The sequence below is a fragment of the Acinonyx jubatus genome, chromosome A1 (genome assembly GCF_027475565.1).
Source record: "Acinonyx jubatus isolate Ajub_Pintada_27869175 chromosome A1, VMU_Ajub_asm_v1.0, whole genome shotgun sequence".
NCBI classification, from domain to species: Eukaryota; Metazoa; Chordata; class Mammalia; order Carnivora; family Felidae; genus Acinonyx; species Acinonyx jubatus.
The window spans coordinates 139600405-139627428 of NC_069380.1; the positions used below are offsets into that span (position 1 = coordinate 139600405).

The following is a 27024-nucleotide window of genomic DNA, read 5'->3' on the forward strand; positions in this document are numbered from 1 at the left end:
TAGCAGCAGATCTCTCCAGAGAAATTCGGCAGACCAAAAGGGAGTGGAATGATATATTCAAGTTGCTGAATGGGAAAAATATGCATTCAAGAACATTTTATCCAGCAAGGCTGTCTGTCATTCAGAATAGAAGAAGAAATAAAGAGTTTCCCAGACAAACAAAAACTAAAAGAGTTCTTGACTACTAAACCACCCTTGCAAGAAATATTAAAGGGGACTCTTTGGGAAAGAAAAACCAAAAGCAACAAAGACTAGAAAGGAACAGAAAATCTCCAGAAACAATGACTTTACTGGTAATACAATGGCACTACATTCATATCTATCAATAATAGATACTGCTGTGTAAGTGGACTAAATATTCCAATCAAAAGACATAGGGTATCAGAATGGATAAGAAAACAAGACCTATCTATATGCTGCCCACAGCAGACTCATTTTAGACCTAAAGACACCTGCAGATTGAAAATGAGGGGATGATAAACCATTTATCATACTAAAGAACATCAAAAGAAAGCCAGAGTCGCCATACTTAAGCTAGATTTTAAACCAAAGACTATAACAAGAGATGAAAAAGTGCACTATATCATAATAAAGGGGGTCTATTCAACAGATCTATTATAAATATTTATGCCCCCAACTTGAAAGCACCCAAATACATAAATCAGTTAATAACAAACATAAACTCATTGATAACAATACAATAATAGTAACGGACTTTAATACCCCACTTAGAGCAATGAACAGATCATCTAAGTATAAAATCAACCAGGATACAATGGCTTTGAATGACACACTGGACCAGATAGGCAACCAATATATTCAGCATATTCCATCCTAAAGCAGCAGGATACACATCTCCAGAACAGATCACGTACTGGGTGATAAATCAGTCCTTAACAAGTACAAAAAGATTTGAGATCATACCTTGCATGTTTTCAGACCACAGCACTATGAAACTTGAAGTCAACCACAGGAAAAAAAAAAAAAAAAAAGGAAAGACTGCAAATACATGGAGGTTAAAGGACATCCTACTGAAGAATGAATGGGTTAATGAGGAAATTAAAGACAAAATAAAAAAGTACATGAAAGTGAATGAAAATGAAAACACGATAGTCCAAAATCTTTGGGATGCAGCAAAAGTAGTCCTAAGAGGGAAGTATATAGCAATACAAGCCTACCTCAAGAAGCGGGAGAACTCTCAAATACACAATCTAATCTTACACCTAAAGGAGCTAGAAAAGGAAAAGTAAATGAAGCCTAAAGCCAGCAGAAGAAGGAAAATAATAAAGATTACAGTGGACATAAATGATATAGAAACAAAAGGCAGTAGAACAAATGAATGAAACTAGGAGCTGGTTCTTTGAAAGAATTAATAATAATGATAAACCCCTAGCCAGACTTACCAAAAAGAAAAGGACCCAAATATATAAAACCACAAATAAAATAGATCACAGCCAACACCACAGAAATACAAATAATTATAAGAGAATATTATGAAAAGTTATATGCCAACAAATTGGGCCATCTGGACGAAATGGATAAATTCCTAGAAACATATAAACTACCAAAACTGGAACAGGAAGAAATAGAAAATTTGAACAGACCCATAACCATCAAAGAAATTGAATCAGTAATCAAAAATCTCCCAACAAACAAAAGTCCAGGGCCAGATGGCTTCCCAGGGGAGTTCTACCAGACATTTAGAGACTAGTTAATACCTATTCTCAAACTGTTCCAAAAAATAGAAATGGAAGGAAAACTTCCAAATTCATTCTACGAGGCCAGCAGTACCTTGATTCCAAAACCAAGCACACCACTAAAAAGGAGAATAACAGACCAATATCCCTGATGAACTTAGTTGCAGAAGTTCTCAACAAAATACCAGCATATCGAATCCATCAGTACATTAAAAGAATTATTCAGCATGATCAAGTGGGATTTATTCCTGGGCTGCAAGGATGGTTCAATATCTGCAAATCAATCAATGTGATACACCACCTTAATAAAAGGAAGGATAAGAACCATATAATCCTGCCAATAGATGCAAAAAAGCATTTGACAAAATACAGCATCCACTCTTGATAAAAATTCTCAACAGAGTAGGGATAGAGGGAACATACCTCAACATTATGAAAGCTGGATAAGAAAGACCCACAGCTAATATCATCCTTAATGGGGAAAAACTGAGAGCTTTCAATGTAAGGTCAGGAACAAGACCAGGATGTCTACTCTCACCATTGTTGTTTACCATAGTACTAGAAGTCCTAGCATCAGCAATCAGACAACAAAAAGAAGTAAAATGCACCCAGGTTTCCAGGGGAAAAGTCAAACTTTCACTGTTCACAGATGATAACGATACTCTGTAGAAAACCCAAAGTTTCCATCAAAAAATTGCTAGAACTGATAAATTCAGCAAATTCACTGGATACAAAATGAATGTACAGAAATCTGTTACATTTCTATATATCAATAATGAAGCAGGAGGAAAAGAAATCAAAGAATCTGTCCAATTTACAATTGCACCGAAAACCATAAGTGACCTAGGAATAAACCTAACAAAAGAGAAAAAAGATCTGTACTCCGGAAACTGTGGAACACTTAGAAGAAAAATTGAAGAGGAAACAAAGAAATGGAAAAATATTCCATGCTCATGCATTGGAAGGACAAATATGGTTAAAATATTGATACTACCCAAATCAATCTACACTTGAAATGCAGTCCCTATCAAAATACAACCAATATTTTTCACAGAGCTAGAACAAACATTTCTAAAATTTGTATGGAACCACAAAAGATTGTGAATAGCCAAAGCAACCTTGAAAGAGAGAGCAAAGCTGGAGGCATCAGAATTCCAGACTTAAAGCTCTGTTTCAAAGATATAGTCATCAAGACAGTATGGTACTGGCATAAAAACAGACACATAGATCCATGAAACAGAACAGAGAACCCAGAAGTGGATGCACAACTATATGGTCAGCTAATCTTTCACAAAGCAGGAAAGAATATCCAATGGAAAAAAAAGTCTCTTCAACAAATGGTACTGGGAAAACTGGATGACAACATGCAGAAGAATGAAACTGGACCACTTTCTTATACCATACACAAAAATAAATTCAAAATGGATGAAAGACCTAAATGTGAGACAGAAAACCATAATAATCCTAGAGAAGAACACAGGGAATAACCTCTTTGACTTTTGCCATAGCAACTTCTTGCTAGACGTGTGTCTGGAGGTAAGGTAAACAAAAGCAAACCTGAAATATTGAGACTTTATCAAGATAAAAAGCTTCGGCACAGCGAAGAAGATAATTGACAAAACTAAAAGGCAGCCTATGAATGGGAGAAGATATTTGCAAATGACCTGATGAAAGGTTATGATCCCAAATCTGTACTTATCAAGCTCAACACCCAAAAAACAAATGATGGGGAGTTAAGAAATGGGAAGAAGACACGAATAGACATTTTTCCAGACTTCCAGATGACTAACAGACACATGAAAAGATGCTCAGTATCACTCATCATCAGGGAAATACACATCAAAACCACAGTGAGAAAAGCACGTCACACCTGTCAGAATGGCTAAAATTACCAACACAGGAAATAAGAGGTGTTGGCGAGGATGTGAGAAAGTTGGTGGGAATGTAAACTGGTGCAGCCACTGTGGAGAAAAGTATGAGGTTCCTCAAAAACTCAAAATAGAGATACCCTATGACCCAGCAATTGCATGATTAGGAATTTACCCAGAAGATATAAAAACACTGATTTGAAGGGGCACATACACCCTGATGTTTATAGCAGCATTATCAGTATTAGCCAAATTATGGAAAGAGCCCAAACGTCCATCAACTGATGAATGAGTAAAGAAGTGGTATTTATATACAATGGAATGTTATTCAGCCATCAAAAAGAATGAAATATTGTCATTTGCAACGACGTGGATGGAGCAGGAGTATATTATGCTAAGCAAAATAAATCAATCAGAGAAAGATAAATATCATATGATTTCACTCATGTGGAATTCAATAAACAAAAATGAACATGGGGAAGGGAAAGGAAAAAAAAGACAGGGAGGCAAACCATAAGACATTCTTAACTATAAAGAACTGAGGGTTGCTGGAGGGGAAGTGGGGGGATGGGCTAAATGGGTGATGGGTGTTAAGAAAGGCACCTGTTGTGACAAGTACTGGGAGTTGTATGTAAGTGAAGAATCACTAAATTCCACTCCTGAAACCAATATTAAACTATATGTTAGCTCTACTGAATTTAAATAAAACCTTTAAAATAAAAAAATGGATTTTGTGAATATTTTCTTCCAGGCTGATTTTTCTATTCATCTTCTTAACTTTGGCTTTTAAGCAAAATTTAATTTTGATGTAGCCTAAGTTATCATTTCTTTTATAGTTATTAAATTCTGTATTCTAAAAGTCTTTACCTACTCCCAGTTCAAGATGATAATTTCTTAGAGAAATTATCAGACAGAGACAGAGACAGAGTATGAGCAGGGTAGGGGCAGAGAGAGAGAGAGAGCAAGACAGAGAGGGAGAGGGAGAGGGAGAGAGAGAGAGAATATCTGCAGCAGGCTTCAGGCTCTGAGCTGTCATCACAGAGCCCAGTGCAGGGCTCAAACTCACGAACAGTGAGATCATGACCTGAACCAAAGTCAGATGCCTGACTGACTGAGCTACCCAGACGCCCCTTGAGTAATTTTTTAATATGCATGTGTGGTGGTCAGATTTTTATAACAGAGTCTCAAATATACTGTATTTCTGTCATCTCAGACATGATCTAGTCCTTGGTAGTATTAAAATTCCCATAAACAGCTCTATACTCCACTACTGAAAAACAGTGGTCTCTAATTTTGGATTTATTTTTAACTGCTACTCGTAAACTATGAAATAACAAAATGAATACGGTGCACTCATCACTCAGGGCAAGAGCTGGAATGTTTCCAGTGCTACTGTGTTTGCTGCTTGATTCCCATCACATGAGTTTGGCCCTAGATGCCTGCAGATGCAAGAGGTCAGGAGTCCCTCTCTGAGTGAGGTACACAGTAATCAAGAGATTGTTTTTAAAAAGATAACACCCTCAACTGAGAACTAACGTGTCATTCCCACTTGGTCTGATTGAAACATACTTTCATTGATCCCTTCAGAAACCAGCTCCAGAGCACCTGTATGTTCAAGGCTCTGTCATAGGTGCTACAGTGGAAGACAAGTGTGCTCAGTCAGTTCTGTCATTTGTAACACTCCAGCTTAAGGGACAGTCATATCTAGTGAAGTGTTTCTGTGCTTCTGCTACTGATAATGTGACTGTCTTAGAAAAATCATACTAGGTCCAGTGCCTTCGTATTTGTTTGTTTCCCCCCCCCCCGCCTTCCCCCTCCCCCAACTTGGGGAAAAATATCTATTTTTACTTCACTGGCATGCTGCAAATGTTAAAGAGCTGGATCCGCCAGAGTCCTTAGGGCATGGGAGGAACTTGCTTGATGAGAATACTTCAGGATGTGGTTGCTCTTTGGGTGCATTTCTCAGTTCACTGGGGGAAACTTGCTCCCATGTCAGGGCATGTAACATGGAGCTCTGCATGCCCTGCATGAGCTGTCAGGAGCAGTGTGAGAAGCGGAATGGGTGGAAGTGTTGGGAAGAAGTGCAGCATGGTATCGTAGAGGACGTCTCTCCTGGGGGGAGTGGCCGGGACTGATACTAAAAGTCCTGTTGTCCAGTCTTGGCAAGAAACTTAAAAGTAGGAGAAATATTTTGAGGCAGGAGATTCATATCAGCATTTCAAAATGAAGTGGCCTTTGCTTCATCACTGCCTTGAGGATATTTACTTGTTCAGTATGTAGAACTGGCAGGTTTCTGCTTATGGTGCTGTCCACTGCCTCCCCCGCTTTGCCACTCCCACTGGGCTTTCCAACTGGATTTGGAAATCCTATTCATCACAACTGTGGCCTAAGTGTTTCCTACCAAGGCTGTACTTGGCTTTAAGATTTATTCTTCCATATTGCACGGACACGGATTTTCTGGAACTGTTCAGTATTGGAGCTCATATGGCCTCATGGGGGCTATCCTTACATATTAAGTGAAATGACTGAGTTGTAGAGATGCTTTGACATGGTAACTTGCTGCAGGACTCTCCTGTCCTGTCTGTCCTTCATTTTATTGTGAAGTCATGGCTTCCACCTAGCCCAGTCAGTTCCATGCGATTACAGAGTCGGTAGGAATTTTGGTCCCATATTTCAGGGGGAAAAAAAAATTAACATCATCGCTCAGGCTCTGGAGTCAGGCTGACCTCATTCAAATCTTGCTAGTTGTGTGGCTATGGGTGAGTCTCTTAACACTTGTAGCGCTTTGTTTCCATGTCTCTAAATTGAAGATAATTCCAACCTCCAAATAATTGTTGAAGAGTTATTGAATAAGATCCTGTATTTAAAGTACTTTCATTATAATGGCTGGCTCTTAAATTTTCATCAAACCATAGCTGTTAATAGCATCACCTTCCTAGAGACGTTTAAGGAATGCTCTCAAACCATTTTGTACCTGCTGAATTCACCCCTCACCTGATCACATTGGTCAATAGTTTAGTATGTGGCTAATACTAATAAAATCTATACGTGTGGTCTATTCTAGAAGCTCTTTGTTACCCAGTGTTTGCTTAAAGCCAAACCAAGTATTCTGAAAATTGATGCTTAATATACAGGGGGAATGCATGTAGAGATGTGTAGACTCATTTTTGTTTATACAAATACTAATAAGTGACATTTCTTTAGGGAAAGGTTAGTTTTATCTTCATATTTTTCATAATTAGTCTTTACTGAGAAAATCGTTTCATACTGATTTGACTATCCGAGACAGATTATTGCTTTCCTCAAAGGTATTTGTAAGCATTTGTTGATTAAACTTGTCAAAGGAATAGTTACAAGGATTCCCAGCAAAGCAAGAGAGCATCTACTGGAGCCATGGAAAGTTCACCGAAGCAGGAGTTGGCAGATGTGGATCCAGCTCTGTTGCTGCTTGGCTTTGGGAAGGTACCATCCTCATCTGTGGAATGGGGGGTGATGGACCACCCTCAGAGTCCATTCCTGCTTACAGGAGTCCTGGGCCCTGTTCTTGTAATTTCTACTGGGACACGCCCTTCTCCCAGTCACCTGCAGGCTGTGTTACCCCTGTGAGGCTGCTCCCACCAGACCCCTCTGCTTGATTCTCTTGGCCCTGCCACGGATCAGCCCTTAGTTGGTCATTCTAGCTTAGATGGAGAGATGAATAAAACATTGTGGTTCTAGGAAGGTTTAGGTAGCAGTCTCCTTGCAGAAAGAGGGAGACCCTGCCTGGCAGTTTGAGTTCTTTGTAGTTACATGTGAAAAGCAGTATAGGTTGCCCTAGCTTTGCACAGTTTCAGAGTTGAGATAAATCACACCAGATCCCCACAACATGCTTTGGATTGCAATTACATCAGTGTTCTCATTGAATAATTGCCTTAAATATGAACTGTGTTGCTAGCACTTCAGTCCACACACCACTATGTAAATAACAGATGCGTGGCGCAGTCAGTAACCAATGACGTCACTTTTTCAAAGTCTTCATGATTGATCTCTGCCTACTGTTCGTCCATGCAGGCACAGACAGCAAAGTGTGTAGTTAGTTGTCACCATCTTGTCTCTCCATGACCACACACATGACCTTACACACAAACAGATCATTCAGAGAGGGAATGAGCCAACACAGATGAAAGTGCATCAGAGAAATGAGAAGTGATCCTGCCAGAGGGAAGATTAAATTGAATGTAAATGAAGTTAGAGGAGAGAGCTGATTGGGGTGGGAATGTTCACACTGTCACATTGAGATGTTCTAGAGCTGCAGCCAGAGGTCGTTAAACTTGCAGCAATGATCAGAATCCATGGAGAGTGTTTGTGATGAAAGTAATGAAATGTCACAGAGGAAGTGGTACCAGTAAAAAAACAAAAACAGAAACAAAACTACGTATTAATTAATGAAACTCAGCCTATTTCATGGCACCGAAAGTTGGGCAGATGAAATACTGGAAGCTGATTGAAGTTTAGGACTTTGTAGTTCACCAGTCATAGAAAAGATGCTCACTCTGTATTCTATGCTTACACAATTTGGAGAAGGCACATACTGTTCAAGCTATTTGTAAGTTTTTTTAAAAGAAAATATTTTAGTTTTCAGTGTTTCTAACGTTTTCATTTACAGTTTTACTTTATTTCATTACACAGTTAATACCAACTAAGATTTTTCATGTTTGGACAGAATTTATGAAGGTCATAGAATAGTCATTTTTGCCATCATTTAGGGCTGCTTTTTGTAGTTGCTGTTAGAGCCTGGCCCTACCATGGATTGCCTCTAGTAGTGTTCTGACCCTGGATGGGACTCAAGTCCACCCAGATCTGTCCCTAGAAAACGTGTTTCTAACGTTTTCATTTACAGTTTTACTTTATTTCATTACACAGTTAATACCAACTAAGATTTTTCATGTTTGGACAGAATTTATGAAGGTCATAGAATAGTCATTTTTGCCATCATTTAGGGCTGCTTTTTGTAGTTGCTGTTAGAGCCTGGCCCTACCAAGGATTGCCTCTAGTAGTGTTCTGACCCTGGACGGGACTCAAGTCCACCCAGATCTGTCCCAGAAGGAAGGTGTTGTCTCATTGTCCCAAGCTTCAACCTGGATCAGATCTTAATCTACTCTTTTGATGTGTTTACAGCAGTGCAGTGAGGTAGATACAACAAAATTGTTTCCTTCTGCCCATTCCCCTGTGCCAAGATTCTCTTCTTGGATGTCATATCCTTATCCTCGTGTGGTCACTGCTCAGTAGTGCATTTACTATACTTATCTTCCCCTGACTGTCTCCCCTGCTTGCTTCCTAGGGGCAGAGACTAGACTTTGTCCGTCTCTATCAGCTTTTTCTCCCAGTTCATAACACTTTATAATAGATCATCAATACATACTCTTTGAATATTCTCTATATTATTAAAGCAAATAAAAGGGTCACTTAACTCTTATTCTTTACAGATCAAATTCATTCATATGCCTTTAATAATTATTTTTAAAGTTTATTTTCTGAAATTTTGAGATTTGCCTCAGTGAAGGGTCAGTAAATACTTACAAGTGGCCATGACTAACAAACTAAGTACTGATACATAGAAAATTTTTTTAAGTTTTTTAAGTTTTTTTTTATTTTGAGAGAGATGGAGACAGTGTGAGTGGGGGAGGGGCAGAGATAGAGGGTGAGAGAGAGAATCCCAAGCAGGCTCCACACTGCTAGCACAGAGCCTGACGGAGGGCTTGATCTCAAGAATCATGAGATCATGACATGAGCTGAAATTAAGAGTTGGACACTTAACCAACTGAGCCACCCAGGCACCCGATACATAGAATGTTAAATAGGGAGAGGGACTGTATCACTTTAGGTCTTTTTGGTTTTCTTTGGTTGCAAGCGAGAGCTGCCTTATACAACAAAGTAAATAAATGAATAAAAACGTATTCGTGCAATTTTTTTTTCTTTGTAGAATTCAAGGAGGAATTGAAAGCTCTGGCTTAGAAAGTGTGGCAGTGAGCCATCTCTGAGTACTTTGACAGCAAGAGTTGAAGGCTCTTGCTTCCATATCTCTATTATTAATGAGCTACAGGTCTCATTTCCTGGCCTTTGTGTCTCTTTTGTTCAAATCCCAAATTTCTGGAAACAGAATATCATTAGCCCAGCTGCGCTGGGAGATAGGGGCAGAAAGTCCAACCCTAGTTACTTGGGCCCGCGACTTTCCTAGAAAAGATGCAATGTTCCAGAGATAGGCATACATCAAAAAAAGGTAATTACTATAGTACTTCACTGTAAAATGCATATGTATTTTTATTCCTGTAGATTTTTCACTTAGGAGTTGAATTATTGAAAAGTAGTCTTTCTGATTTTTTTTTAATAAATGGGAAGAATTTTATTTTTTTAAGTATTAATTCCCGTTAACATACAGTGTTATATTAGTTTCAGGTATACATTATAATAACTTAATAGTTCCATACATTACCCTTAAATGGGAAGAATTTTAAACACTACCCAAAGAAATTCTCTCATGAGTGCTTTTACAATATAATTAGTCTTGTTTTAAAATGAAGATGTTATTATTTAGGTAGGGTGAGGCCAACAGATCAGGAAATGACTATGATTAAACAGTTTGTCACTTGGAGGAGGGGGCACCCTATGCCATGACAGACCACACGTTTAGCACCAAGGTTGGTCAGGAGGCAGAGAGACCAAGAGGAAAATGTGGGCAAGAGTCTCACTGTGGCTTCTGTGGGAAGGAATGGGTAAAGGAGGGTAAGCAGGTTTGGCCAGCTTGAATCATCGCAGGGGAATTTGGGGCATAGAGGTTTGTCTCTGGTTGTTTGATTCCTGGCCCTGGAGTGATTAGGGTAGGTGGAATAGTGGTTCCACGCATTCAAGCGTGATAAAAGAAGTGGTAGGAGTCTGGGCTCTGGATTGATTTGCATTTGAAGGGTGCTTTTCTAGGCATGTTTTCTGCTATTTCCAGAAATTGACTAACCCTCTTTGGAGGCACAGGGTCGCAGGGCTTTAGATGTCAAAGCGTTAGAACTACAGAAAATAACAAGACATGGTTAATACCGTTGCTCGCTTTGAATCCGTTTTGTGAGTTCTCATGGGAAATCCAGTATAAGTTCCTCAAATGGCCTTAATGTGACCCAGCCCTCTGCTGCAAACTAGACTTTGCCTCTCACTCTTCCCTCTGTCAGAGTGGCTTCCTTACAGTTCTTTGAACACATCCAGCACACTTCCCACTCTAGGGGCCAGTAGAGCCCCCTCCTGCTTGGAGTGCTTTTCCTTCAGACATCAACTTGGCTTCCTTCTCTGTTTCCTTCAGGCATTTGTGCCTATGTTACTTTTTCAGCGAGACCTACCCTAACCACTTTCCTTAATGTTGCTTCCAGTGCCCAGTTTTGCTCTCCCTTCCCCTCTCCTACTGTTTGTACGTAGCACTTAGCACTTTTAACATTCAGTGTCATTTGCTTACTTACTATTCATGTTCTTTACCCCTCTACCTCTATAGTGCAAGGGTCTTTATTATTTTCATCACTGTACTCTAAGCAGTTAAAGACAATGCTGGGAACGTAGTAGGTGCTTGGAAAATTTTTGTTTATTAATGACATTATTTTTCCAAAGTGGAACAGTCTGTAAGTATTACGAGGTTAATCTTCAGCAGTGCCCAACATGGGAATACAGTGTGTTCTTATTGTATTAGTCAGTTATTGAGGCCAGATGGTATAAAGGAAATCCAAAGTGTTGAGATTCTTGTTTAGCAAGTCCTAGTTCAGTTAGACAGAGGACTGAGAAGAAATTCTCTCATCTTATAAAACAGATGAACATAAGGGAAGGGAGGCAAAAATAATATAAACACAGAGAGGGGGACAAAACATAAGAGACTCTTAAATACAGAGAACAAACAGAGGGTTACTGGAGGGGTTACGGGAGGGGGGATGGTTTAAATGGGCTAAGGGGCATTAAGGAATCTACTCCTGAAATCATTGTTGCACTATATGCTAACTAACTTGGATGTAAATTAAAAAATAAATTTAAAAAAGAATTAACTCCAAAAAAAGAAAAAAGAAGAAATTCTCTCATCTTTTCCGACTTTTAAGCCCTGTGTATTGAGTTTTTCGTGTTAATACCATAGCTGTTATTGACTTTACACACAAACCAATTTATTCTACCCGACTTGTACACTGTAGCTCTCTTGTTAATAGTTTCATTTGAAGACTTTCTCTTCATTATCAAATCCACAAGGCTGTGCCCTTCAATTCTCTTAGAAGAGCCACCTGCCACTTCTTCCTAGAAGTAGCTCTTTGGTCAAAAACTTTTAGGAGCACTCTGGAGTGAGGAGTGACAGACCTAGCCCAGGGTGAGCTCTTAATAAGTGTGGCTGCATCCTGTGTTACTAGTGTGTGATTTCAAGCCATGTGCTAAGAAGAAAATGTCAAAATCTCATGAATGGACACTTTTCTAAAGAAGACATCCAGATGGCCAGCAGGCACATGAAAAGATGCTCAACGTTACTCCTCATCAGGGAAATACAAATCAAAACCATGCTGAGATAGCACCTCATGCCAGTCAGAGTGGCTAAAATGAACAAATCAGGAGACTATAAATGCTGGAGAAAATCTGGAGAAACGGGAGCCCTCTTGCACTGTTGTTGGGAGGTACAGCTGCTGTGGAAGCATTGTGGAGGTTCCTCAAAAAATTAAAAATAGACCTACCCTATGGCCCAACAATAGCACTGTTAGGAATTTGCCCAAGGGATACAGGAGTGCTGATGCATAGGGGCACTTGGACCCCAATGTTTATAGCAGCCCTTTCAACAATGGCCAAATGATGGAAAGAGCCTAAATGTCCATCAACTGACGAATGGGAAAAGAAGATGTGGTTTATATATACAATGTAATACTACTTGGCAATGACAAAGAGTGAAATCTGGCCATTTGTAGCAATGTGGATGGAACTGGAGGGTATTATGCTAAGTGAAATAAGTCAGGCAGAGAAAGACAGATACCATATGTTTTCACTCCTATGTGGATCCTGAGAAACTTAACAGAAGACCATGGGGGAGGAGAAGGGGAAAAAAAGTTACAGAGAGGGAAGGAGGCAAACCATAAGAGACTCTTAAAAACTGAGAACAAACTGAGGGTTGATGGGGGGTAGGGGAGAGGGGAAGGTGGGTGATGGGTATTAAGGAGGGCACCTGTTGGGATGAGTACTGGGTGTTGTATGGAAACCAATTTGACAATAAATTTCATTAAAAAAAATAAAATACAGCTTAAAAAAGTAAATAAATAAATACAAGTTCTATTAAAAAAGAAGAAAATGTCAAAATCATGTTGAAAATGATTCTGTCTCTTCTGGAAACATGGTATTTGGGAAAAGAGGAAATGACTTAAACAGTGTAAAACAAATGGCATTTATGATGCATTCAGATATTTTATGATGTTAAGGAGCTATTGGGGAGGTTTAGGTATGAGATGGTGTTGTGGTTTTCTTTTCTTTCTTTTTTTTTAAGTCTTTAACAGATACCAATGAATGAAATAATGTGATATGCAGGCCTTGCTGCAAACCAGTGCAAGTGTTGAAAATTGGGGAAGGGTAGAAATGAAGACAGATTGGCCTGGAGTTGGTTATTGCTGAAGCTGGGTGTTGGGTGCATTAGGTTTATTATAGTATTGTGTCTATTTTCTATATATTGCCAAATTTTAATTAATAAAACATTTTAAAAATGTAATGGTAATGGCTGCACAATTTGTCTTTGTGAATGTAAACGAAGCACATTGATATTTCATCATCAAGAATGATATTGGTTATTGGCTTAAAGGCACTTCATGTTGTGACAAAAACCCTTCTGTTGCTAACTGTTTAAACCAGGAGTGGATGCTGAAAACCATTAAATGCCTTATCTGTGTCTTGAGATAATTGCATCTCTTTATGAGAACCTCTTATTTCTAATCATAGTAAATAAAACCCTTCTGCGTTTTACAGAGAACTCTACAGTTAGTTAACCTTTAACTCACCAAATATTTCTGAGCAGCTAGTAAGTGCCATCTTGGCACACAGGTGAGGGAGGGGGTAGCTGGAACGTGGTAGGCAGGTCCTTGCGGTCCTGAAGCTCAATTCCAGTGGGAGGATAGAGCATAATCAAGCAAATAAATGAACAAGTTCAGGTGGTGAGAAGGCTTTCTCGGGCTTTCTGCCGGAGAATCTGGTGCTGGAGCCCTGGGGCTGGTGAGGGGGACACAGGGTATTGCCAGCTTCTTTCCAGTGGGGCTGCACTTCTCAGGCAGAAAGGAGCAAGTTTTCCTCAATTTGGCTCCATTATCTTCACATTTCATGGTCATTCTTTCCAGACTCTAGCATGGGTTGGGTGTTAAAATTAGTTTTTGAGGTTGCTTTGAGTTATTTCCCTTTCCTGTGTCTTTCTAGGGATCTAATTGCTAGGCTCAGAGGGTTGGTCTTCAGGTACTGTGAGGCCAACACCACCTGTACTGGAACCAAATAGGTATAAGTGTGAACTGTAGTCTCACCTGTGTTAATTATCCTGTTAATTTCACTGCTTAAATATTTAAAAACAAAGCCAACTGGGGAAATTAAAAATGAGCATCAGCCACCACCAGTGACTGAGCGCCTGCGTCGTGCTCCTGTAAGTTTCACAACTAGCTGGCATGGCATGTCTGTCTGACAATGGAGGAACTGTAGGAAAAATGAAGGAAATACCTTGTTCAAAGACACACTGGAACCAGTTGGGGGAGCTGGGATTTGAACTCGGGTAGCTTCTCTCTAGACACTGCATTTTTAACCGTTATACCGTAGACTTGTTTTTTAATAGAGTCTCGCAAGAATGATGATTTCTTGTAAGATGCTTTTCTGCGTGTGTTTCAGGTTTTGCTGATCTTTGCAAAGGAAGATAGTCAGAGTGATGGATTCTGGTGGGCCTGTGACCGAGCTGGTTATAGATGCAATATTGCCCGGACTCCAGAGTCAGCCCTGGAATGCTTTCTAGATAAACATCATGAAATTATCGTAATAGATCACAGACAGACTCGAAACTTTGATGCAGAAGCAGTGTGCAGGTACCTTCCCTAATGTAACATGCTCACTAAACGTTCACCCAGTAGCTAAAAATGAAATTCATTTATAGATGTCTTTAGTTCCATCCCAAGTATTTCTAAAATGTGTGTTGATGTTTCTTTTTTTCAAAAAAAATTTTAATGTTTGTTTCTTTTTGAGAGAGACAGAGACAGAATGTAAGTGGGTTAGGGGCAGAGAGAGAGGGAGACACAGAATCCGAAGCAGGCTCCAGGCACCGAGCTATCAGCACAGAGCCTGATGCGGGGCTTGAACTCATGAGCTGTGAGATCATGACCTGAGCTGAAGTCGGACACTCAACCGACTGAGCCGCCCAGGTGCCCCTGTGTGTTGATGTTTCTAAGCAGTTTATACAGATTTCTGTGATGAAAGCTATAGGTCCTCCTATGAATTTATTTCACCTTTTCTGTTTTTCCACGTTTGAGTTCCATTGAATTTAGAGGTGTGATCTGGGTGCCTCAGAAAATGTCAAGGTGTTTTTTTCTCCCTCTGAGAATTGCTCATATTTCACGCATTCACACACAAAAGACATTAAAATTCACACAGTTCTTATTATACAGATATGGTTTGGATTTAAACCAGATATTTTAATCTTAATTATTCTGTCCCCAAATGAACATCAGAAATGTGTGAAATACACATTTTTCCCTGCCTGACACAGATGGGGTAGATCGTACAGTAATCGTGGAGCAAAGGCAGCCACTTTACAGCCGCAGGAAATCTTCCAGGGATCCAAACTCTCCGCTTGTTTACAGAAACGCTTGCATTCCGGGGGGGAGAAATGCATGCCTGTTCATAAATAAATGCAGTCCTAAGAGTTAGCCGTGGATGAACTGATCCGTTTAGCAGAATTGGAATGCTTTGAAGCTAGATGGCAAGAGGTCACTAATTAAATGCTAGACCGGCACAGACTCCAATTACATATGGAGCTGGAATTTTCTTGAATATTAGTAAGTGAAATGAAACACAGGGAAGTGGGTTCTCAGATCCTTTGGTACTCTGGCAAGAAATGATTGGATTAAGTAAGAGACGTTTCTCATCAAAGGCCTGGCCTTGTTATTTTTTGACCATTTTCATTTTCCTAAAGAAGAATTTTTCCTACAGAACATATTTTAACATGTCTTATTGGTCTCAGATATCTTGGCATGCTGCATAGAAATGTTTTCCTACTCATTTATTATATATGTGAATGAATACATCATAAAATATTTGGATGATACTCTCAGTATCAGGAATTTTTTTTTCTTTTTAAATGATTGAATGGATAGCATTGGGTCCTTTATAAATAGATCTACTTTTTCTTGGCCTTGACTTTTCTTACATGATTTTTCTACTAAAAATGCCATAATCCTTCGTGCATACATGGAATGATTTAAGACAAACTTCAGGTGTAAAAATAAAAAAACTCTTGTAATTCAGGTAAAGACAAGATTTAGCAGATTTTACCATCTTCCTTCAATATAAAGAAATGTAGTTTTGATGTCTAATAAATATACTTCTGTCTCAGCCGCACAGAAAAACAGTGGGGGATCTGTGCAGGTAGAAGCCAGGTTGTGTATCTGGGAGTGTGATTACTGCCTGTTAGTGGTTATGTCACGTGCATCCAGAATCCTGAATGTGTGGCTGCCAGCACATGTTCCTAAGATGTGTAAGGGACCCACTCCTGACACATGTGCAATCTTCATTGTCATCTCTGGTCCAGGATCCCTGGATTTTTGAGCTAGACTGGACCTTAGCTTAACATGCTTCCTTGGACCCGTGGCCCACCTGTTCCAGTCCCCCTTAGTCCTCTCAGTCAGGAAGAGGTTCAGGTGTCTCTGACCGTACCAGTTTCTTTGGGAGGAAGAAGAAGGAAGAAATACCGACAAGAAGCAACCCAGAACATGCAAGCCAGTTTCAGAAGAAGCTAAGTGAACATTGGCCCCAGCCCTGTTATGTTCGTAACAAGAGTTTGAGCCTCTTGAGGCCCACCCCTTAGAACATAGCCTAGCAGTATAGCCTTAACACCTCACTGGGGTGGAAGAGGCTCAACAAAGGTGAGAAGTGCTTAGTATTTCCCTAGAGAGTAGGGCACACCTCTGACTTGCTGTGCATTTTTTTCATTAGGTGCTGCTGAGAATTCAGTAGGTTCGTAGGTAGACAAAAACTATAGCTTCACCTTACCAGGACTTGTGCTGTGGGATGGCTGAATTCAGGAAGTAGTCTGTGCTAGCCTTGGAAGGGATAATGACTTAGTCCTCTGTTCCACAGTGAGTGAAGCCATTGAACTTAAGGCGTTTGTTCAAATACCATTTATCCACCAGGGAAACCTTTACTTCCCAGGAAGACCAGAGCTGGTCATTTTTTTGAGCCTTCCACCCACGTAGAGTGAGGTCTCCAGGAATAGGAAATGGGAAGGTACATTTTTTGAGAAAGGTCAGGAAATTTTAGAGTTGAAGGAAATGAAGCAATACAAGCTGGCTTTTTCTGGGGGAGCAGTAGTACAAACATGTTGAAATGGAGAAGAGCTGAAATGCCAATAGCTAGAAAGATCAACAAATACATGCTGTTTCACAAATGACTCAGGAGCAGCCTTGCGCCTTCTGTTCTTGGAGATGATGGTTCTCTTCCCAGGGCTCTCAAAATAAACAGAGTGCAGACCTGGGAGATGGGTCAAAACAAGCATACTGCTTATTTGTAGTAAGATTCAAGTATGGGACCCTTGATTAAAAGTTCATCCAATTCACCACCCCTGACCAGAATAATCCAGAATCTGAGCTGCAGGAATACACATAGCACATTTTCTAAGATGCACAGACCTCAGAATTCTATATCCTTAACTATTTTAATCCTATTAAATTCCTAGGGAATAAAGTACATACAGGTGGTCCTAGTACAACAGGTATCATCACAGTGATAGACGCTATATTGCAGCTTTTCTCAGCCCTAGTTGACAATCCAGTTGTCTCAAGTATTTGAGCCAAACAACAGTGCAACCAACAAAATTAGGTGTTTGTTTGTACCACCCTTAATAGGCTTTAAACTGAGTTTGTATGTCCAGCTGCCAGTGAGTGTATTAATTTTTATAATAAGGTCATCTTTCTGGGCTCCCTGCTATTTTAAAAGAAAAAAAGGTCCAATGCAATGAGCTCCCCAAGTCCAAACTGATAACTAGAGACCTCTAGGACTGCCAGTTTTTTTGCAGAGTGGAATTTCAGTCAGAAAACATGGAATTTAAGTGGAATTTGCCAGTTTTTGAAGTGGAAAATTGGCAGGTCTGACCTATTGGATAATTGCCTTGGCGTTAAAAACAAAATCTTTTTTTTTTTTTCCAGTAAAACAAAGAGTTTGTCCTAATCTACAAGGGCATCTTTCTTTGTTGTCTTGCATGTGTTTTTAGACTTTGTCTTGATTTGGTTTTGTGCCATTTTCAATGTGAAGTTCCGCATGCGTTCATTGTAACAAAGCTAAGATCACTTGGTTTGACTTGAGCCTTTTCATTGCAGGTCGATCCGAGCCACGAATCCCTCCGAGCACACGGTGATCCTGGCGGTGGTTTCCCAAGCGTAAGCTCACCTCCGTCCCCAGCTGGAAGTAGTATTGTTCATTCTGAAACATTTGTCTGGTGGAATCCAGTCTTTGAGCCAGCACAGCACTGGGCATGCCCTCGGCCCTACAACACCAACCTTAGATCTCACTCTGTGGGGGTGTTCTTTGTTTTGCAAGTTTCTGGAAATATTCACCTTTTTCTCTGTCATATTTAATTGCTGTTAACACATACCTGTACATCTTAGGAAAAAATGAGCACTCCTCGCATGATAGAAATAATGAGAAAAATCTGACAAAGAGGTCTGGGGAGAACATTGTTCCCGCTTATCTTTTCTTTGAAGATAAGCGGAGGGAGAATGCTTGTTTTTCACTAAAGAAGAAACAAATTACAGCATGAGAACAAAGAAGCACTCTAAATACGCTGGAAGGAAAGGATTGTATAATTTGGACTGTGACTCTTCAGTGTCTAGAAGCAGGACACAAGGTTGCATGCCAACGTTGGAAGGCAAAAAAGGGGGATTGGGCTGTAGGTATGAGATGGTGGGATGAGAAGGTTCTCTTCAGGGTTTGTTGTCTGAAATGGCCACCACTTAGGATGAAAGACCTCGAAGAAAAAAAGTTGTTTGTACAAGCTACAACCCTTGAAATCCTTGCAGTATCCAAATTGTGGTGTTTGCTTAATGCCATCATTAGCTTCTGAGAGACTAAGACCTTTATTTAGGGCCTAGGACCTACTGCACTTGGCTCCATTGTGGCAGCTCTCACAGAGTCTGCAGCAAAATTGCTGACAAGCCGGCAACAGAGACTGGGGAGTTTAGGTCTCCCCCAGGCAAGCCTGGCCCAGGGAGGTTTGAAATACTGTCTTCTAAAGCCATATTGGTACAGGAGGAAATCCTGGCTCCATAGTTTTACCCCAACCAAAGACTCTTCCTTCCCCGTTATTCCTTGGGTCTGTTGTTGGGAGCTTTGTCACTTCACTTGGATTCCCACTGTGGGCTGTGGGCCATGGAAAGGAAAGAAATTATCCTCATTGGTTCCTTACCACGTCATTATCCTCATGTGATATATGGGGTCTCAAGGAGAATGAGTGAGGGGAATCAAGATGTACACTCAGCCTTCTTTGCCCCCTTGTTTGTATTTTGTCTTGTGGGCACTGTGAGGTCTTAATAGGGTGTTAGAGTCTCAGACATGGATACCAGGAGATACCAGGCCACGTGCATATTCCCCAAGGCTGACTCATTCCATGGACCCAGAAGAGAAATACTAATTTTTTTCTAGTCACATATTAAAAATACTTACTGATCCTTGACAAATAATGATTTGCTGTGGCTTGTTATTTTTCACCCTCTCCCCCCTATTTTTTAAATAATGTATTTTTTACAGATAGAGAATAATAATAAAATGAATGCTGAGTTTGTGCAACACAGCTTATGAAATAGAATGTTGTTGCTACCTTCAGACTCTTGTGTGCCACCCTTCCCCCGCCCCCATCCCGATCTGTCACTCAGAGAAGGTAGAATCTAGAGTTCCATGGTAGAAAAGAGAGGACTGCGCTTTCCTATAGGGAAGGCATGAGCTGTAGGTAATGCCACCAACAAGCACCGGGATTTCTCTTCTTGGTCTCCACCTGCCCCTCCACCCATTTTATTTATCTTTTATTCCATTTTCCTTCCCTGTTTCCCAACATAGCATGTCTTTGTCATGCTATGAGCAGACATTCATTGTACTCAGATTGTTCTGAGACCCAACTATAGGCTCAGTATAGGAAACCTTCCATGAAATGAGGGACAATACCCTCAGTTTTTTTTCTCTTTTTCCCTTCTACCTTGGCATTCTTAATGACCCTTCTTTTCCATTTGGTTATGGGGTGCTGCAGTCTATAGTGCCAGTTGACTTCCTCACATTGCAAGTTGGACCCAGCCAGGTCTTGGGGTGGGTATTGTATTTCCAGAAAGTTTGGGGGAAAACATAAAGGATAGTCTCTGGGATGAGCAATGCACCCACCTTGTCCCATCCATGTGTTTCAGCTTTCGAGGCCAGCCCAGCTTTGGAGATGGCCACTCATGTGTGCCGTGGTCATGCTTTCAGGCACACTGCTGGAGTTTTCTCTCCTGTTGGTGTTCTTTTTGCATCTGGAAGGCAGATGTGGGACGCTGGGTCCTCGAAGGCAGGTACATCCCATGGACACATGCTGGTCAGGAAGCCACTCTTCATGCAAACTCCATGCTTGCCTCGCTGCTCGCTCTCCATGTTTCAGTGTGAGGAACCCTGGTTTGTATCTGGTGAGTGACTGCATTTTCTGCTTTGCTGCAGATCAGGCGACCATGAAGAGGCCTCGGTCCTCCCGCTCCTGCATGCAGGCTTCAATAGGGTATGTATGTAGGAGGTGACTCAGCACCCCTGTCCAGTACCGATGCTTCATCCTTGGTTCTCACCTAATAGCACAGCCGCAGGTAACCTTTAAGGGAACTGAGCTCCAGGACCTTGAGGGAAAGGACGTAGCTGTTCTCACAGGACAGTAATAAGCGACTGCTACTCAAGCTTTTTCTCTCATAACTTCATGTGTCTTAGTCATAGAAATGTAATGACCTAAAGACACATCTTATTATCAACAGGTCAAAATTCTGTAGTCCCAAAGTAACCTCACTTAAATGAGTCCAGTCAGTGAGACTCAGTCTTTGTATGTGAATGTTATACGGTATATGGTTAAAGTCCACCAAATTGGCACCTAGGGTTCTGTGTGCCTCAGGGCCCAGCCAGAGCTTATACCCTAGGGATAGACCCATGATGGCTTTCACATCTGTCAACTCGTGGTTTAAGCCATCCGTGTCAGCAAAGAAAAGTTACTTGAGTCACAACTACATGAATAACACTAATGTTCAATGTAAAGCTTGAGATGGATTACTCCACTGGCTATGACACCAAGAGAGAGACGCAGGTTGTTCCTGACTTAATTCCTCACGCGAACGACAACTGTTCAAGAACAAGAGACTGCTGAGAGGATCCTAGGACATGGAGGTGAGGCTGAAGCACCCCTGCATCACAGGTGCAGTGTGATCACCCCTGCTGTGTCAGCAGGCCAGGTAGGAAAAGCAGTTATCCAGTGACCACGCTGCCCCTCCCCCGGCCAGTGCAGCGTCACCCGGAGAAGTCTTCCCTCATACTGAAGTGGAAAGGGAGCCCAGGGGTGACTACCAGCTCCCCGACCCCAGTGTTATGGGTTACTCTGTGGGAGCCTGTACTCTGATCTTGGAGTATGGGGAATCCAAGGAAGTCTCTGTGGCTCTGCCACTGAGAATGTGACTGAGGTGGGGGGCGGGCGAGGCGGGGCTGGGCAACAACCAGTCCCTGGATCTTGGCAGACTAAGTTCATACTTGCAGTTCCCAAGTAGTAACCCAACCAGTGGTTTTGCTCATCTTCAGGACCCAGTCACAGGTGCAGTCTGACCAGAGAACTCTGCAGAGTGCTGATCTGCACTCTGTGAGGATTTGGATCCTCACAGGAGTTTTTGTTGGCCTTATAGCTGGTTTGCCCATCCTGTGTGGAGAGTGTCTTAAGGCCCTGTCTGACCAGAAAGACTGGATGCAGTACAACCCCGGGGGCTCTTGAGGGAGGGGCATGCAGAGCTGATTGTCCCCAGAGTAGAGGCCTTACTGGGCATGCAATATTTCTGAGCTATCTGCTATTCAAAGGCAGATTAATTCATAGCCCAGGCTGAGGTTAGCTCCTAGCCTCTCCCAACCTGCAGAGCCAGTTTGGGAAATTGAGTAGCCTGGAGTGACCCCTCCCCATCTTGCCCAGGCACAGAAGCTACACTGGCTGTGGAGAGTGTCTTCCAGCCCCTTCTGCCCGGAAGGGCTGGGGATAACTCCTGGATGCCACCCAACAACACTGGAGCCGACAGGCTGGGCAAGGAAGAACTGATGGTTTGCATAACAAAGCCAATGGCACTATTCCATCAGGACGCTTGGCAAACAGGCCCCCTAGAGTTAAGACAAAGACTTTTACCAGCTTTAGAGCTGCTTCTCCCGTTGCAGGCAGGAAATGTAATTCGTAGCCCCACTCATCACTGAACACAACGTTTAGCCTCTCCAGCCAGGGAACTGAACCACAGCACACAGAAAGCTGCATAGCCCTCTCAGCAGCCCTACATACAGAGGTGCTTGAACAGACTGTACAGCCTGTCTTCAGAACACAGCTGGTGGCCTCACCTGACCAGGAAATTCCGTGCACATTCTGGCCTAATTTGGGTCCCTAAAAAAACAAGCAGTACAGGCCTGGGATCCCATCCTGCTGCCCTGCCAGGGCAGGGCCGGGAAGGTCGTTCCCAGACTCATCTACTACTGAATACGGTACACAGGTCTGACCATCTGGTAAGCCTGACCAGAAACTTCAGTCAACTGTAGAACCCATCCTGTAGCTTCGCCTGGGTAGGGAGCCAAGCCAGTAGCACACTGCTTCATCCCTGTCATGAGAGTCTTGCCCTGAAATAGATCATAATAGCAGGCTCTACCTGATCAAGGTCATTAGCAGGAATCACACCCAGAAACCCAGACTGAGCTGATGAAGTCTCTGCCAAAGCAAACCTATAAAGTCTGTAAGATGAGCCCAGGTACTCAGATGCACAGACACCAACAGAAGGAGTCAAGGATCGTGAAAAATCCGGTAAATGTGACAACACCAAAGGAAACTAATAAAGCTTCGATAACGGATCCTAAAGAAATGGAGATCCGTGAAGTGTTAGAGAATTCAGAATAATCATCTCAAGGAAGTTGAGTAAACCACAAGAAAGCACAGACAAATAATGAAATTAGGAAAACAGTGCAAGAACAGAATGAGAAGTTTGACAAGGAAATAGCAGCCATCAAAAAAAAAAAAAGAAAAGAAAAAATAGAAAAATCATAGAATTGAAAAATACAATAACTGAATTAAAGAACTTAGTAGAGAGTTTCAGAAGTAGACTTGACCATGTTGAAGAAAGAATCTGGGACCTGGAAAGAATCTGTGACCATCGGAAATAACCCAGTTAGAGGAATAAAAAAAAAAACCAGAATGAAAAAGAGTGAAGAAAGCCTAAGGTAATGATGGGACACAATGGGGGGAAAAAAGCCCAATACTTATAATATTCTCATTATAGGTATTTGCAGAAGAAGAAGAAGGACAGAAAGTACATTTAAAGTAATAATGGCTAAACACTTCTGGACCTGGGGAGAGAAATGGACATCCAGATCCATGGGGCCCAGAGGGCCCCAAATAGGTTGAACCCACATATGTAATGGTGCTTTGCTACCCTGGGTTAAAAAAACAATCCTTGTCATAGAGCACAGAGAAGCGGGAATGTGTGATGTGGTTTTGTGCTTTGGTATGCCTCGGTGTGCAGGAGCAGTTGTCTATAAAATACTCAAGGTAGCATAGTGGTTCACCTGTGTAATAGAAATATTTCTCTTTAGCACTGTAACTCTCCTGACAGCTTTGTCCATCATCTCCTCTATCAAAGGCTGGCATTGGGAGTCATGTCTTAATGAGAATGCCTAGGACAGTGCTTCTGAGTCCGGGAATGGAGAGTTGCAAAAGGAAATTGTCAAGCCATGTGGCTAAGACTTCCTTTCTTAGGCACTTCCTAAGAAATGATGTAGTCATTTGCAGCTTTCGTAGGTCTTACATTAAATGGTGATCCCCATCCCAGCCTTGTTCTTCACCTGTGAGGCAGGATCTCTGGGAGTGTGAGGAGGCAGGTTTTCTGCACTATCTGGGAGCTGACAGAATAGTGTGACACACTGTAGCTTCTGTCAGTGAGGATCTACATAGGTGTTGTTAACCATCCTTCAGGAATATTCTGCTTGTAATTCAGTGAGCCTCCCTCTAACTGGTTTAGAGATTGTCTGGAGGGCTGAGATTACCCATTATATCCAGGAGGAACACCTGACCCTCTTTGGGTACAAATGCCACTAAATAAATTGAGGAGGTGAAGTTCACAGTTTCCTTTTTACTCCTTTGGTAAATAAATTGAGGAGGTGAAGTTCACAGTTTCCTTTTTACTCCTTTGGTAACATTTGGTCCGTGCTGCTCTAGTAGGTTTCATTTCCCTTTGTTGGGCTGTGGTGCTGCTCTTGGCAGTCAGCCATTGTGGATAACACTCTTCAAGGGAGCATGAAAGATAGTACCTGTCAGGGACCACCTGGCAATCTTTAATGCTGAGTCTGATCAAAGCCATTTACCAGCTAGGTCAGGGACCCCCCCGCCCCCCTCCCCAGATAGCTTGAGCTCTCCTGTGAGAAGCATGCCAAACCTACTGAGGCTTTACCTCCTGGGTTACTGTGGCTCAAGATCAGCTGAAGCTCTCCAGGTGGCTAGTCTCCTTTTTTGGGTAAAATCTTGTCTTTGGCAGCTTTCTCCCCAAGCACCCTTCCAAATATGCTGGCTATTCTTGAGTTTGTTTCTCATCTCTGGGTTGTTTTGACTGTATTAAATCATCTGCTAAAACTCTGGTCTGTGTTGCTAGCTAATTGGCCAATGCATCAGTCTGTAGGTCCCTGAGTGGGGATCCAGGAACAAATTGTGCCATCAGATATTCCACAACAGCTCTCCATGAAGCTTTGGTAGCTGTGTATAAGTGGCTCACTGCATGGTACTCAGTCCATTCGGAGCCTTTTACAAACCAATATCTTAATTAGCAAAGGGCAGTAGCAGCTGCATTTATATCAACCTTCACGTGCCCCTTTTCTGTTTGAAATGACACTTACTTGCTCAACAGGTGTTCGTGAAGCACTTCCTGTATGAAATACAATGGCGTAGGCCTGCTGTGAGTACAGCAGTTGGATGCGCTGGGGGGGCTTCCTGTGGAGGAGCAAGTGGAGAGCTAAGATGGACTGTTAGGCTCCATTTGAGGGGATTCACTTAATCCTCATCTACACATAAGAAATTTAATATTTTCTCCATTTTTGCAGAGGAGGAAGCAGGCTCAAAATGCCTAAATAGTTTGCAAGAGCTCATAGTCATGACAAAGTTAAGGAGGAACAATGTGTTATTTAACTCCAAACTCCACGTTGGGTCCACCAAAGTAGTAGTTCCCAAACTACTCTGTGGCGCACTAGTGTTCCAAAAGTTCTTAATAGGTGTTCCACGAAAAAAGGCTTCCGTGGTCAAATAAGCTTGGGAAATCAGTGAGAACTGTTCCTCCTCTTCCCACCCCTGGAAATGCACAATGCATGCTAGGAACATTGCACATGAGCATATTGAATGCTCTGAGAAGTTCTGTCTTAAAGAAACATTCTACATTTCTGGATGTGGGGCCCACGAATCTACATTTTTAGAAGAATGCTTGGTGATTCCTAGCATATTGAAGTTTGAAGTTCACTACTTTTGATCCACTCACATTATTTCAGTAATAGGAGTTAACATAGCCTAGAAAACCACCAAAGAGTAGAATCTTCTACCTTCGGTCTATAGAAGAGTCATTAAGTGCCAAACAAGGGGTGTGCAAAACAAGGGCTCCAGTGTTTAGAAACCATCACCTGTAGAAAGCTCTTTTTCACTACAATGGAAGTTCTTAGAACTAAAGAAAATAAGATCTCAGTAAGTTAGTACTTAAATGAAAGTGAAAATACAGTATGATTTTACAGACTGTATTTAAAGTATTACACACACACACACACACACACACACACATACACAGGCATCGGAGCTTAAGGTAGATAAACCAAACGTAATGGTATCTCCAGCTTATAACATTGTTAGTGACTTGGGGTTTTTTCTCCATGACTTTCTTTACACATTTTTAAATTAATGTGTATAACTTTATAATTAAAAACAGACAACAAAATTTATTAAAATTGGTGTCTTTAAAAAAAAATCTGCCCCAAAGTGTTGATTGTAACACTTTTGAAACTGATTTTTATCACAGATCCTTTTTAGTATCTTAGAAAGCATCTGCTCACAATGCTCAGAGCTTATCTACAGGCTTTTACATAATCTCCACCCATCCAGAAGCTCAGCCTGAGCCTAACCATGTTTAACTTTGCAGAAAAAGAGAAAGTATTTCCCTTCTGTGTGTTTGTGTTCTGTGTTCATGCCCCCCCCCTTTTCATTACCCTCTATCAGCTTCCCCCTGGAGTAGTGGGGAACCAGAAGTATTCCCCAGGGAGAAGCCATCCATGCTAGATGCATGGTGTGTGTGTGTGTGTGTGTGTGTGTGTGTGTGTGTGTGTGTGTGTGTGTAAGAGGAGAGTGCATTTGGCAATCAGAAGATGAGGAAGTTAGCAAAGAAGGGTCTCTTCCCTTGAAAATGACCATTCATACTGTGGCACATTGCATGAGTGTCCAGTGTGGGGTTTGAAAAGACTTTTCTTAGTGCAAAATAAAGGCAAAATGTTTCAGTAATTAAAAAGGGGGGAGATGCTGTCTCTGCCCTTGTATGTTTATTTTCCTGTGAGTATTTGTGATGAAGTTTTTCCCCACCTTTGTTACCAGGGGAGTTAAGCATACAGTATTACCTTATCGGTTGTTTCTCATACATTTAAACAAGCATTTCAAAGAGTTTGACAGCTGTTTTGTTTCATTTCAATTTCTCAAGTTGTCTTATGTAACAGAGTTACCTGGGGTAGGAAAAACTAAGTTCCTTTATTTGACTCCTTAAGAAGTCATTGTATGTCTTACATATTATCTTTGTTTTCTTTTCAGAGATTTATGGAGAATAGCAGCATAATTGCTTGCTATAATGAATTGATTCAAATAGAACACGGGGAAGTTCGCTCACAGTTCAAACTACGGTATGTAGCAAAAATAAGAAGGAACACAAGATTAACAATGTTGTACAAAAGCTTCTGTCATCAGACTGATGTTC

At 41.3% G+C, this 27024-nt stretch overlaps 1 protein-coding gene across 9 annotated transcripts in view; it reads left to right on the forward strand.

Annotated features, from left to right (window-relative positions):
• PDE8B (phosphodiesterase 8B) overlaps positions 1-27024 on the forward strand; it is a 265652-nt gene that overhangs the window by 130534 nt on the left and 108094 nt on the right. For all 9 annotated transcript variants that reach the window (XM_027039572.2, XM_027039559.2, XM_053224203.1 and 6 more), the window contains 4 exons: positions 14447-14637; positions 18139-18198; positions 20495-20552; positions 26862-26950. In XM_027039572.2, coding sequence (XP_026895373.1) covers positions 14447-14637; positions 18139-18198; positions 20495-20552; positions 26862-26950 — 398 coding nt within the window. The remainder of the gene's footprint in view (positions 1-14446; positions 14638-18138; positions 18199-20494; positions 20553-26861; positions 26951-27024) is intronic.